The sequence below is a fragment of the Triturus cristatus genome, chromosome 2_1 (assembly GCF_964204655.1).
Source record: "Triturus cristatus chromosome 2_1, aTriCri1.1, whole genome shotgun sequence".
Lineage (NCBI taxonomy): Eukaryota > Metazoa > Chordata > Amphibia > Caudata > Salamandridae > Triturus > Triturus cristatus.
In genome coordinates, this window is record NC_140581.1 from 16231150 (window position 1) to 16245550 (window position 14401).

The 14401-nt window shown below is 48.3% G+C and overlaps 1 protein-coding gene across 7 annotated transcripts in view; it reads right to left on the reverse strand.

The window, feature by feature from the left end:
- TLN1 (talin 1) overlaps positions 1 to 14401 on the reverse strand; it is an 880838-nt gene that overhangs the window by 379691 nt on the left and 486746 nt on the right. For all 7 annotated transcript variants that reach the window (XM_085627686.1, XM_085627681.1, XM_085627685.1 and 4 more), the window contains one exon: positions 1330 to 1469. In XM_085627686.1, the coding sequence (XP_085483812.1) occupies positions 1330 to 1469 (140 nt within the window). The remainder of the gene's footprint in view (positions 1 to 1329; positions 1470 to 14401) is intronic.

Here is a 14401-nt window from a genome sequence, read left to right on the forward strand (position 1 = left end):
CAGGGCAGTGTGTGTTGTGGGCATGCACACAGGGATGTGTGCCATGTCGACTCTGTTTTGTTCTATACCCAGACACTCGGCGTGCAAGGGCAGTGTGTTTGTGTCAGGGTACAGGGTCTCTAAGGGTCGCACAATAAGTGCTGTAGCCCTTAGGGGCCTTCCCTGGTCACAAGGCCCTGGGTACCTAGTGTACCATTTACTAGGGGCTGACATGTGGCTAGGGTTTGCCCATTTGGGTTTAGGTTTCAGCACAGTTTTGAGGGAAGGAACATAGGCCCTGGGCACCTGATTGGCAGGGGCCCAGGGCACACTCAGTCAAAGTACATTCAGCAATTTAACAAAACGTGGAGGCATACCATGCAAGAAAGATGGCACTTTCTCACAACAGTGCCCTGGGTACCTATGGTACAACTTACCAGGGGCTGACATGTGGCCAGAGATGCCAATTGTGTTTAGGCTTCAATGCAGTTTTAGGGAAAGAACACAGGCCCTGGGTACTTGATTGGCAGGAGCCCAGGGCACACTCAGTCAAATTACATCGGCAATTCAGCAAAAAGTGGGGGCTTGACATGCAAGAAAGAGGGCACTTTCTCACAATGTGTCAATATGGAACAAACAACTTTATATCCTGTGCAGATCAACTGGAATTATGCAATATTGCAGCAGCGGTGGTTTCCGCATATTTATGCATTTGCCGCAGGTCCAGCATAACCCATCTGCTGCATAATATGCAGATTTTACAAAAAATGTTTCGAGCTCAAAGAGATCAAAAGTTACTAAAAGCGTAGTGACATACTACTACACAGTGGAAAGCCCTTCGCAAAGGTTGTCTGGCCTCCTATCGGTTGCTTGCTGCTGTATTTGAGTGTGCGCTGACGTGGTACCTGGTGGCTCTATTTCCATACAGAGACTCCTCACTGTAAAGACAATGGAGGCAGCTGCATCAGACGTCTGACAATGGATTCATTCTCAGAGGTATTGCAGCTTCACCTTTTAACTTCACAACTCAATGTTCCCACGGCGTTTGTTGCCCACATGATGGAATTAGAGCTTCTCTAGACCAGTCCGGCCCCTCTGCAGCCTCTACCCCATCTACCCTATTTCAGGGAGCCCTAAAGAGATCATAATTGTGCTGCAACCGCCCAGCCCTGACATTGTGGACGCCCCTGTATCATGCTCACAGCCGTGCATCGCCATCCCCCTAAGCGGCAAGTGTTGGTGGTACAGCACCCCCCTTCTGATGTGCCCAGACTCCTCATTCCCACCACAATACCAACATTTAGGCAGGTTTAAGCCCCCAGGCCTGCTCGGCCTGTGCCCTTCTCGTACCGTGCAGCAGCTGCAAGGGCATTCTTCAGGTTGGGAGCAGAGGGGTCGGCAGACAAGGACTTGGCAGCGAGGAGCAGCTTGCTGGATGACATGGAGATGCTTTTTAGGTTGGATACTACCTTCGCCTGGTCCTCTTTGTTCTGAAATCAACCAAAAACCGCATTCAGTGCATGAGAATCAAGGACTGCAGCACTAGCATGAGAATCCATGCGCTCAGGCAAAGACATTCTTTACCAAATATTTTTGAACACATTTTCCTAACTGCACAACTTCAACAGTGCTATAAAATGAGACCTCTCACTGCAACATTTTAATATATTCTTATTATTAAAAACAAAAGTAAAACACTCCTGACCACTCTTGCTCTTCTAGGATGAAACTCTACATCTCTTCCTCCTTACTCTCCCCCTGCCTACGCTTTTATTCTCTTCTGTGTCCTCATCTCTGCTTGAATTTGCCTTCGAAGCTCAAGGCGCTGCCTGCCCTTCTGCATCTCCACTGCTTGCCATTTCAGGATACTTGAATGGTTCACTTTTCTAAGCTTGGTTTCTAAGTGTCCTCTTTATTTTGATCTTTCAGAGATGTTTAGGCTTTTTTTTCTCGCAATCTGCACTATTCCTTCCCCATCTCGAGCTGCTAGGTCCCTCAATCTTCTGGGTTAAGATCTTGTTTCTGCTCACTTTCACAAACTGTCATTCTTTTTGCTCTCTTGAGGGTCACCTGCTCTCCAACACCTGCCTTTCTGATCACTGTGCCTATAGTTTTTTACGCCTTTTAGGCTTCTTTATTTCTTTAACATATTCGTAAATATAGACAGCCTTTCAGTAAAGTAAGAGTAACTTCTCTCCGGTGAAGCTCTTTCAGATAGAAACTCTACCTGCAGATTCCTCACCGTTTTATTATTCCAGGCATCAGACTGAATCTGGAAACTTTTCAATAGTCTAGGAAGTCTCTCGTCCGCTTTAGTATGATGAGGAGGGGGAAAGGAAACCGGTAGGGACGTGGGACCCGTGCTCACCTTGCCACTGGATTCAAGCAAGCCTGGCTGATGACGGCTGATTAGCCAGAAACCAGTCCTAGGAAGCTTGTTTCCGGTCCAGGGAAGGCATGGCTTGGCAGTTCGGGCTGGACTGTTCCCATGAGGCACAGGGTCAGACTGATTTACATATGGCCATGTCTGAACTGGGGTGGCAGAGTGTGCTAAAGAACGGTGATGGATCAAACCCAGATCTGTTGACTGGGTGTGAGTGTTTGATTGGTTCTGATGCTCCGTCCATCACCACCCCCTTTTGTACCGCTTTGATAGCTATAAGTTGGCAGGGTATGCTCAGATGTGAGTCCCTTGCTCACTTTGCCACTGGATTCAAGCTAGCCTGGCTGAAGACGGCTGTTAGCTAGAAACCGGTCCCAGAATGCTTGTTTCCGGTCCAGGGAAGGCATGGCTTGGCAGTTCGGGCTGGACTGTTCCCATGAGGCACAGGGTCAAGACTGATTTGCATATGGCCATGTCTGAACTGAGATGGCAAAGTGAGCTAAAGAACGATGATGGATCAAACCCAGATCTGTAACTGGGTGTGAGTGTCTGAAAAGTTTTAGCACTCCGTCCATCATCATCAGTCTCTAAGACTCCCCCATATGACAGGACGTGACCACTGGGGGCAGGATAGCAACCATGATTCCAAGAACTACCTTGTCAGGGAAAAAGGAAGTGAAGGGGGGCACGACTCAGCACTTGCAACTCATTGACATCTCACAGATGTAATGACTAGTAGAAAAACCAGTTGTAGGAAGTATAATGTTACTTACCCAGTAAGGATTTGTTCTTGGCATGTAGAGCTGTAGATTCACATGCTTTGCATACTCTTGCCATCTAGTGTTGGGTCCGGATGTTTGCAAGCTGCTTTTCTTCGAAGAAGTCTTTCCTAGTCACGAGGTAAGGTGATAGCTCCTTTCGGTGATAGTGCGCATGGTCGTCAACTCCATTGTTAGATTTTTTTTCTTCACAAGAGGGTGAGAATGGAGTAAGTAAGGAGATATCCATGCATATGATTGTTTAATTTAAGAACTGCAACAAATACAGGTACCCGGGGAGGAGGGTGGGGGCATGTGAATCTACAGCTCTACATGCCATGAACAGATGATTACTGGGTAAGAAACATTATCGGTTCTAGGCATGTGTACTGTAGATAAGGAATATGCTACTTACCAGTATGCATCTGTTCTTGGCATGTAGAGCTGCAGAGTCACACACTGAGGATAAGATCGCCATCTGGTGTTGGGCTCGGATGATTGCAGGTTGTTGTTGTCTTCGGAAGAAGCCTTTGGTCACGAGGTTGGTGACTCCTCCCCTGGACAACAGTGCGCATGGGCATCCACTCCATCGTCAGATTGTTTTTCGCCATGATGGGAAAAGATGGAGTGTATAGAAATGAAAGAAAGGATGTCCATGTGTAATGTCTAAGTAAGACGGATGCTGGAACAGATACAGGTCCCGGGGAGGCGGGCGGGCGTGTGTGACTCTGCAGCTCTACATGCCAAGAACAGATGCATACTGGTAAGTAGCATATTCCGTTCGAGGCATATGAGCTGCAGATCACACACTGAGGATAGATTATACAGCAGTGCTTCCCCTTAGCGGTGGTCGCCTGTATCCGTTGCAGCAGCTTGAAATAAAGTTTTTAGGACAGCCTGGCCCACGGAGGCCTGTTGTTTGGCCTGCACGTCAACACAATAGTGTTTAGTGAAGGTATGCGTGGTAGACCACGTGGCTGCCTTGCAAATGTCCTCTAAGGGAATGTTACCTAAGAAGGCCATAGAAGCCCCTATTTTACGGGTGGAGTGCGCCCTAGGGGGAACTGTAAGTGTACGTTTAGCCTTGAGGTAGCATATTTGGATGCATTTAACTATCCACCGGGCTATACCTGATTTGGAGATTGGGTTGCCTTTATGTGGTGGTGCGAAAGCAACAAAGAGTTGTTTTGTCTTTCGAAAGGGTTTTGTCCTGTCGATGTAATAAAGCAAGGCTCTTTTCACATCTAAGGTATGTAGGGCCCTTTCAGCTACGGAGTCTGGGTTTGGGAAAAAGACCGGTAGCTCTACTGATTGGTTAAGGTGGAAAGGGGAAATCACTTTTGGAAGAAATTTAGGGTTTGTCCTAAGAACCACTTTGTTACGGTGTAGTTGTAAGAAAGGTTCCTCAAGTGTAAGGGCTTGTATTTCACTTACTCTGCGCAGGGAAGTGATTGCGATAAGGAAAGCTACCTTCCATGTTAGGAATTGTAATTCACATTTGTGCATAGGTTCAAATGGGGGACCCATGAGTCTTGTTAGAACCACATTGAGATTCCACACTGGTGCAGGTGGCAATCTTGGGGGAAGGATTCTTTTGAGACCTTCCATAAACGCTTTGATGGCTGGTACCTTAAAAAGGGACAGGTGTTGCCTATTTTGCAAGTAGGCTGCCAAGGCTGCTAGGTGTAGACGTATAGAGGAATACGCTAGATTGCATCTTTGCAAGTGTAGTAGATAGCAAATGATGTTTTGGATGGAAGCGTCCAATGGATGTATGTCATTATTAGCGCAGTAGATGGCAAATCGTTTCCATTTAGCGGCATAACACGCTCTAGTAGTAGGGCGTCTGGCTTCCTTTATGATATTCATACAGTCTGGAGGGAGATTGAGGTAACCGAACTCTAAGACCTCAGGAGCCAGATCGCTAGGTTCAGTGTTTGAGGATCTGGGTGTCTGATTTCTCCATGGTTCTGGGTTAATAGATCCGGGGAGAGGCGTAGTCTTTGATGTGGAACTAAGGATAGTTCTAGAAGCGTGGTGAACCACGGTTGACGTGCCCAAGTGGGAGCCACTAGTATTAGTGTTAGTGACTGTTGTTTCAGTTTGCGTACCACAAATGGAACTAGTGGGAGAGGCGGAAAGGCGTACGCAAATCTGCCTGACCAGTTCATCCATAGGGCATTGCCCTTGGACTGTGGGTGTGGAAATCTGGCGGCGAAGGTTGGGCATTTTGTGTTTTCGGGAGTGGCGAACAGGTCTATGTCTGGTTGTCCCCACTTTTGGAAGAAGGGGAGTAGAACCTTGGGGTGTAGTTCCCATTCGTGGATCTGCTGTGTGTGGCGACTTAGGAGGTCGGCCACTTGATTGTGGATCCCTGGGAGATGTTCTGCTAACAGATAGATGTTTTGGGGAATTGCCCATCTCCAGATTTGCTGCGCCAGTTGGGACAGTTGGGGAGAGTGTGTCCCTCCCTGTTTCTGTATATAATACATTGTCGTCATGTTGTCTGTGCGTATGAGGACAGTTTTGTTCTTTAGGTGAACTTGAAAGGATTTTAGTGCTAGGAACACTGCTAAGAGTTCCAGGTGGTTGATGTGGAGCAGTTTTTGTTGACTGGTCCATCTGCCCTGAGTGGTATGGTGAAGGAGGTGGGCTCCCCACCCCGTGAGAGATGCGTCGGTAGTTAGCACAACTTGTGGAAGAGGCTCTAAGAACGGTCGCCCTTTGGACAGGTTGATGGTGTTCCACCATTTCAGTGAGCGAAGTGAGCGACTGTCCACCAACACCAGATCGGTAAGTTGTCCGTGAGCTTGGTTCCACTGTTGTGCTAAACATTCCTGTAAGGGACGCATTTGAAGTCGTGCGTGGGGGACTATGGAGATGCATGACGCCATCATGCCTAGGAGCTGCATGAACACTCTTGCTGGAAGAGATGGATGAGTTTGAAATTGAGAGATGAGATTTTGTATACTGGCTATCCTGGCAGTGCTGGGATAAGCAATGGCCTTGGATGTATCTATGGTTGCTCCTAGATACTGATGTAAGTGGGAAGGTTGTAGGTGGGATTTGGGGTAGTTGATAGTGAATCCCAAATCGTGGAGAGTTTGAATCGTGCGATGAGTGTGGAGAACGCATTTTTGGTATGTATTGGCTTTTATGAGCCAATCGTCCAGATAGGGGAAGACATGGATCTGTTGTCTTCTGAGGTGCGCTGCCACGACTGCTAAGCACTTGGTGAACACTCTGGGTGCTGTTGTTACTCCGAATGGGAGAACTGTAAATTGATAGTGTTGCCCATCTACCACAAATCGTAGATATTTTCTGTGAGCGGGATGCATAGGGATGTGAAAGTATGCGTCCTTGAGGTCTAATGTGGCAAGGAAGTCTCCCTGTTGTAGGAGTGGGAGGACTTGTTGGAGAGTGGTCGTTATGAAAATGATCCGAATGTATATACTGGTTTAGTAGTCTGAGATCCAGTATGGGCCTTAGTGTTTTGTCCTTTTTGGGAATGAGGAAGTATAGAGAATATACCCCTTTTCCCTGATGTTGAAGGGGGACTGGTTCCATCGCATGTTTTTGTAACAGGGATTGAACTTCTTGTTTGAGGAGAGAGAGATGATGTGAGGACATTGGGCGTTGTTTGGGTGGTATGTTTGGGGGGGATTGTATGAGTTCGAGGCAGTAGCCAGACTGGATAATTTGTCTTACCCATCTGTCTGTGGTGATGGAAGTCCAGACAGGTAGGAATTGTTGGAGTCGCCCCCCGACCGGAGTGGAATGGTCTGGGGGGAGTGGTGGCAAGTCACTGTTTGGTGGCTGGGGAGGTGCGGGTGTTGTTATTGCCCCGCCCTCGGCCTTTGTTATTGTTTCCCCTAATAACCTCCCCGGAAATAACCTCTGTTAGGGGATGTTTGTCCAGAATTTTTAAAGGTGGACGTGGTCTCAGTTGATGTGTTTTTGGAGCCTCCTCTATAAAAGGAGCGACGAAAGGAACCCCGGTTTTGAGGAGACTGCAGTGCTCCCATAGACTTGGCAGTTTCATTATCCTTCTTCATTTTTTCTAATGCAGTATCCACTGCAGGGCCAAATAACTGCTCTTGGTTGAAAGGTTGAGCCAGAATTGCGGTTTGAACCTCCGGTTTAAACCCGGAAATACGGAGCCAGGCATGTCGTCTGAGTAAGACGCTAGTATTGACCGCCCTAGAAGCAGTGTCTGCCGCATCTAAGGCGCATTTAATAGAGGCATTAGATATTAATTTGCCTTCTTGAATGAGGTCAGTGGCCTGGGACTTAAAGGGTTCAGGCAGATGTTGCATAAGGTCCTCAAGTTGGTCATAATGTGCCCTGTCATACCGAGCTAACAGGGCCTGGGTATTGGCAATACGCCAGTGGTTCGCCGCCTGTGCGGCGACTCGTTTGCCTGAGGCCTCTAAAAGCTTAGACTCCTTGTCTGGGGGGGGCGTTTCTCCAGTTGTCTGTGAGTTAACGCGCTTCCTGGCATTTGATACGACCAAGGAGTCTAAAGGGAGCTGGGCTTTAATGTATGCAGGGTCCTGCGGGGCTGGTCGGTACTTTTTTTCGATGCGGGGGTTGAGAACCCTCGCTCGAACAGGGTCTTTAAAGACGTCAGTGGCATGCTTTATAACCCCTTTAATCATGGGAAGTATATGAACAGTTTTTTGTGACTGCTCAAAGGTATCGAGGAGAAAATCCTCCTCAAGGGGGTCCGTGTGCATAGTGACACCATGGAACGTTGCTGCCCTATTTATTAGTTGGCCAAACCCTAGGTGGTCATCAGGAGGGGAGGGCTTGGAGGGGTAGGTAGTGGGGTCAGGCATGTCAGGCATTGGATAAGACCAGTCATCTACCGGTGCTGTGTCTGGAAAAGTAAACGGGTCGGTTGGATCAACAGGATCATTAAATAAATCAGGGTCCGCCCCTCCCCCTAAGTCATCATTATCATCCTGTGGAGGAGGTGAATGATAGGGAGGTGGTAAAGGTAAAGGAGAAACAGGAGGAGGAGGGGGGGACGGGTTAGAAGGTAAAACAGGAGAAGAAGGACGAAGTGGTGAAGTGGCACAGTCCTTTTTTCGTATGGGAGCTGGGGGAGGTGTAGTGTCCAGCTTCCGTTTTTTATATGGGATGGCAGTCACATGTCCAGTGTTAGGATTGATGTAGATCCGCTTTTGAGTAGGATCTGGTCGAAAAAGTTCATCTGGCTCCGAAGGTGGTGGCGGCGACGCCCGCTTCGGGTCTTTATGAGCTGTTTTTGGTGTGGGCGTAGTTTTCGGTGCCGATGATGTTTTCGGTGCCGAAGGATGTTTCAGTTCCGATGGATTTTTCGGAGCCGATGGAGTTTTCGGTGCCGATGTATGTTTCGGTGCCGATGTATGTTTCGGTGCCGAGGGACTTTTAGGCATCGATGTCGAAGAACGTTTCGGCGCCGGTGGAGACTTCGGTGCCGAGGAACGTTTCAGTGCCGAAGGAGATTTCGGTCTCGAAGCCTGTTTCGGTGCCGACAGTGGTTTTTTCGGTGCCGAGGGTGTTAAAGGCACAATCACATGAGGTTTGCTCGAGCCCGAGCCACCTACAGGCTTAGATGTCTTCGGAGCCGGGCCCGAGGGCGGGGCTTCTGAAGAGGATTTCCGGTCGCGACTGGGCCCAGCTGGCGGAGTCTTGACCACTGTCTTTTTGGATGGGGCAGGGGCAGGGGGGGTGGTACTCACACGCTGCCCTGGAGTGATGAGGTCATTGGAATCGTCGGCCTCGGACACGATCTCGAGATCTTCGGTGTCGTCTTCGGGAACATCTTGAGCAAAGATGTCCTCCGGTTCTGGAGCTGGTTTGGCCATAATATGGCGTCGAGCTCTTCGGTCCCGGAGGGTCTTCTTCGAACGGAAAGCGGCACAAGCTGGACAGGTGGACTCGTTATGTTCCGGCGACAGGCAGAGGTTACAAACCTCGTGGTGGTCACTGTGGGGGAACTTCGCTCCACACTGGGGGCATTTTTTGAAGGGTGTCCTGTCCATCAGCCGCTTCCGGAACCGGTCCGAGTTGATTTCGAAGTCGATGGAATGAAGGTTAAGGAGTTAAACTGATTGCTAGAAGTTTTCTGCTGGAGCGGAAAAAAGTTCATCCGAACCCAATGGCGGAAAAAAACAATCTGACGATGGAGTGGATGCCCATGCGCACTGTTGTCCAGGGGAGGAGTCACCAACCTCGTGACCAAAGGCTTCTTCCGAAGACAACAACAACCTGCAATCATCCGAGCCCAACACCAGATGGCGATCTTATCCTCAGTGTGTGACTCTGCAGCTCATATGCCTCGAACACATGCTTTACATAGACTTCAAAGCAGTATGATCCCAAAGCAGTGGCTAACCTGTAGCTGTTGCAGTTGTTTGGAATAGTGTTTTCAGTACTGCTTGGCCTTCATTAGCCTGTTGTCGTGCTAACACATCTACACAATAGTGTTTGGTAAATGTGTGTGGTTTAGACCATGTAGCTGATTTGCATATGTCAGCTAGAGGGATGGTACCTAAAAAGGCCACAGAAGCCCCCATTTTGCGGGTGGAATGTGCTTTAGGGAGTATGGTTAAAGTTCTTTTAGCTTTTGCGTAGCATGCTTGAATGCATTGAACAATCCATCTTGCAAAGCCAGATTTAGAGATAGGATTGCCTTGGTGAGGTGGAGCAAATGCAACAAACAGTTATTTTGTTTTGCGAAAGTCTTTTGTCCCATCAATGTAGTACAATAAAGCTCTTTTTACGTTAAGCGTGTAAAGAGCGCGTTCTGCTACAGAATCAGGTTGAGAAAAAAAAACAGGTAACTCAACCGATTGGTTTATATGAAAAACGGAAACAACTTTGGGGAGGAATTTAGGGTTGGTACGGAGAACTACCCTGTTTTTGTGTAGCTAAAAGAAGGGTTCTTCCAACGAATATGCCTGTAGCTCACCAACTCTCCTCAGTGATGTGACCGCAATGACGAAAGCAACTTTCCATGAGAGAAACTGCAAAGGGCACTAGCGCAATTGTTCAAAAGGTGGACCCATGAACCTTGTAAGGACAATGTTAAGATTCCATACTGAGACAGGAGGAATTCTTGGTAGTATTACCATTTTCAAGCCTACCACGAAGGCTCTGATTACTGGAACTCTGAATAGTGACAAATGTTGCCTGTTCTGCAAATACGCAGCTACTGATGCCAGGTGCAAATGAATAGATGTATGAGCTAGTCCAGTTTGCTGTAAGTGTAACAGGTAACAGATAATGTTTTGTACAGAAGCATCTAGAGGGTTGATTTTGTTGTTATTATAGTAGACAACAAATCTTTTCCCCTTTGCAGCATATCTAGCTCTGGTGGTAGGCTTTCTTGCTTCTTTTAGAATATTCATAGTCTGGTGGTAGATTTAAACAACCAAACTCTATGACTTCAGGAGCCAGATCGCTAAGTTCAGGTCTTTGGGATGTGGATGTCTGATTTCTCCATGGTTCTGTGTGAGGAGACTGGAGGCGAGGTTCACAGTTTGATCCCCCGGCGCCAGGTTAGCCCAGCACCATTTGACCCTGGTTATTAGCTCCTTAATCTTCCCAACGGCCCTTAGGGGTAATTGTTCGCACTTTACAAATACCAGATTTATTTATTTATTTATAGGTGGAAAAGCAAAGGCAAATTTCCCTGACTAGTTCTTCCATAGGGCATTGCCCTTTGAGAGCGGTTGCGGGAACCCGGGGCCGAAGTTTGGGCATTTTGCATTGTCGGCTGTGATGAGCAAGTCTATTTGTGGGAATACCCATTGTTGAAAAAATGGAAGGAGACCTTGGGTATGAATCGGATTGTTTACTCCTGGGAGGTGTTCTGCCAGAAGATCAATCCTGTGATGGATTGTCTATCTCCAAATGGCTTGAGCGAGTCTTGACAGTTGGAGAGTGTGTGTCCCTCCCTGCTTGTGCACATAATACATTGCTGTCATGTTGTTTGATCGGACTATTACAGTTTTGCCTATCAGGTGAGTTTGAAAAGCTTGGAGCGCTAGAAACCCTTCTAGAAGCTCTAGATAGTTGATGTGGAGGCTTTGTGCTTGTTGCTCCACAGGCCTTATATTGTGTAATCTTGGAGATGGGCACCCCGACCTGTCAGAGATGCCTCTGCTGTGAGCACGGTGTGTGGAGTAGGGTCGATGAAAGGCCGTCCTTTTGATAAATGTTGTAGGTTCCACCACTGCAGAAAGCGATGGGTACGGTAATCTACCAACACTAGATCAGTTAATTGACCCTGCGGCTGATTCCACTGCCGTGCCAAGCACTCTTGTAGGGGACATGTGAAGTCTTGCATGGGGTACTATTGCGATCAATGCAAGACGCCATCATTCCCAGCAGTTGCATGATCACTCTGGCTGGTAAGGCTTGGTTGGACTGAAACTGTAGTATCATAGCCTGAATGTTGTGAATTCTGGCTACATTGGGAGAGGCTAGAGCTTTGGCTGTGTCTAGAGTGGCTCCTAGGTAAGATTGCATCTGCAAAGGATGCAGGCGAGATTTCTGCGCATTTACTCTAAAGCCCAGTGGATTAAGTATCTCTATTGTCTTTAAAGATTCCATCAGCGAGTCTCATCATGCCCTTAAGCATAGGAAGTGTGTGTGACGACCTATGTGAGGCACAGGGTCAAGACTGATTTGCATATAGCTGTGTCTGAACTGGGGTGGCGCAATGAGCTAAAGAACGATGATGGATTCGACCCAGATCTGTGACTGGGGGCGAGAGTCTGAAAAGTTTCAGCGCTCCGTCCATCATCTCCTTGTGTTTGCTTTGACCTATGTGTGGACCATAAAGTCTCGAACAAAAATTCCTCCTCAAATGATTCTTTGTGCAGTGCCACCCCATGATATTGTTCAGCCCTGGCAATGAGTTCCCTGGTGGCATACATTGTCATCTGGAGGAGATGGCTTTGCAGAGTAAAGGTCTGGGTTATCTACTGGAATATCAATTGTGTAATCTGTCCATGGACCTACTGGTAAATGTGTACCCTCATCATAAATATCATCGTCATTATGGTGAGATTGTGAAGAATCCTGAGGTGCGATTTGGTACAGAAGGTTTTGGCTCCCAAGGCGGTTTTATTTGCAGTGAGGAGGGCTTTGGCTCCATGCTGGATTTGTGTTTGGAACCGGAGGGTTTCGGTTCTGACGAGGATTATTTGCTGACTCGGTTCCGAGCCAGAAGGCTTGACTGGGTGCTTCGGAGCCGGGCCTGGAGGAGGGGCGTCAGAAACGTCATCTCGGTGCCGACCTTGGCCAGAAGGCAGAGGTGGTGCCGAAGCTTTACGTTTTTTGTGGATGAGTTGGTGGGTCAAGGGGTCTTCCGTACTCACGTCACATTGTCCCTGCAGCAGTTCTTCGGCGTCGGGGTGTATCTCGTGCTTGGAATCGGCGTCTTCCATGGAGAAGGCTTCTTCCTCCTCTGCTGCTGATGCACCAACATCTTCTTGACTGGAGTCTTCACCGCAGATGTATGGTGTGTCTTTGATGCTTTGGCGCTGCATGTCTAGACGTCGAGCCAGACGACCGCAAAGAGTTTACTTCAATCGAAACGATCTGCAAGCGTCACAGTCTTCTTTGTGCTCAGGAGACAAGCACAAGTTACACACTTGGGGTTTCTTAAGGGGGTGGTTTCTGACAGAGGTACCAACTTCATGTCAGGATACTTGACAGCTATGTGGAAGGAATGTGGTGTCAACTACAAGTTCACCACTCCTTATCACCCACAATGCAATGGGCCTGTTGAGAGATTCAACAAGACCCTAAAGGGTATGATCAAAGGATTACCTGAAAAGCTCAGGCGAAGATGGGACATCCTTTTACCCTGCCTTCTGTTTGCTTACAGAGAGGTCCCACAAAAAGGAGTTGGCTACAGCCCCTTTGAATTGTTATTTGGGCACCCTGTAAGAGGCCCCTTATGTCTGGTGAGGGAAGGATGGGAGTTACCTCTCAAAAAGCCTAAGCAAGACATAGTGGACTATGTACTTGGTCTCCGCTCCCGGATGGCTGAGTACATGGAGAAATGCAAAAACAACAATTGATGGACAGAATGCAGAACAATGTCATACATTCACCCCAGTACAGAGATCTGGGCCTAAATCCATCATTTTTTTGCTCACCATGCCGTTCCAGTTTGAACCCAGCCATATGCAAATCAGTCTTGACCCTGTTCCTCATGGGAACAGTCCAGCCCGAACTGCCAAGCCAGGTCCTCCCTGGACTGGAAACAAGCATCCTAGGACCGGTTTCGGGGTTTCACCCCTCTTCAGCCAGGATAGCTTGCTTCCAGTGGCATGGAGAGCAAGGGACCCACGTCTGGGCATACCCTTCCCACTCGGGGTGACAAATGCAAAAACAACAATTGATGGACAGAATGCAGAACAATGTCATACATTCACCCCAGTACAGAGATCTGGGCCTAAATCCATCATTTTTTTGCTCACCATGCCGTTCCAGTTTGAACCCAGCCATATGCAAATCAGTCTTGACCCTGTTCCTCATGGGAACAGTCCAGCCCGAACTGCCAAGCCAGGTCCTCCCTGGACTGGAAACAAGCATCCTAGGACCGGTTTCGGGGTTTCACCCCTCTTCAGCCAGGATAGCTTGCTTCCAGTGGCATGGAGAGCAAGGGACCCACGTCTGGGCATACCCTTCCCACTCGGGGTGACAAATGCAAAAACAACAATTGATGGACAGAATGCAGAACAATGTCATACATTCACCCCAGTACAGAGATCTGGGCCTAAATCCATCATTTTTTTGCTCACCATGCCGTTCCAGTTTGAACCCAGCCATATGCAAATCAGTCTTGACCCTGTTCCTCATGGGAACAGTCCAGCCCGAACTGCCAAGCCAGGTCCTCCATCACCACCCTCTTTTGTACCGCTTTGTTCGCCATAAGTTGGCAGGGTATGCTCAGACGTGAGTCCCTTGCTCACTTTGCCACTGGATTCAAGCAAGCCTGGCTGAAGACGGCTGAAATGCCAGAAACCGGTCCTAGGAAGCTTGTTTCCGGTCCAGGGAAGGCATGGCCTGGCAGTTCGGGCTGGACTGTTCCCATGAGGCACAGGGTCAGACTGATTTGCATATGGCCATGTCTGAACTGGGGTGGCAGAGTGGGCTAAAGAACGGTGATGGATCAAACCCAGATCTGTTGACTGGGTGTGAGTGTTTGATTGGTTCTGATGCTCCGTCCATCACCACCCTCTTTTGTACCGCTTTGTTCGCCATAAGTTGGCAG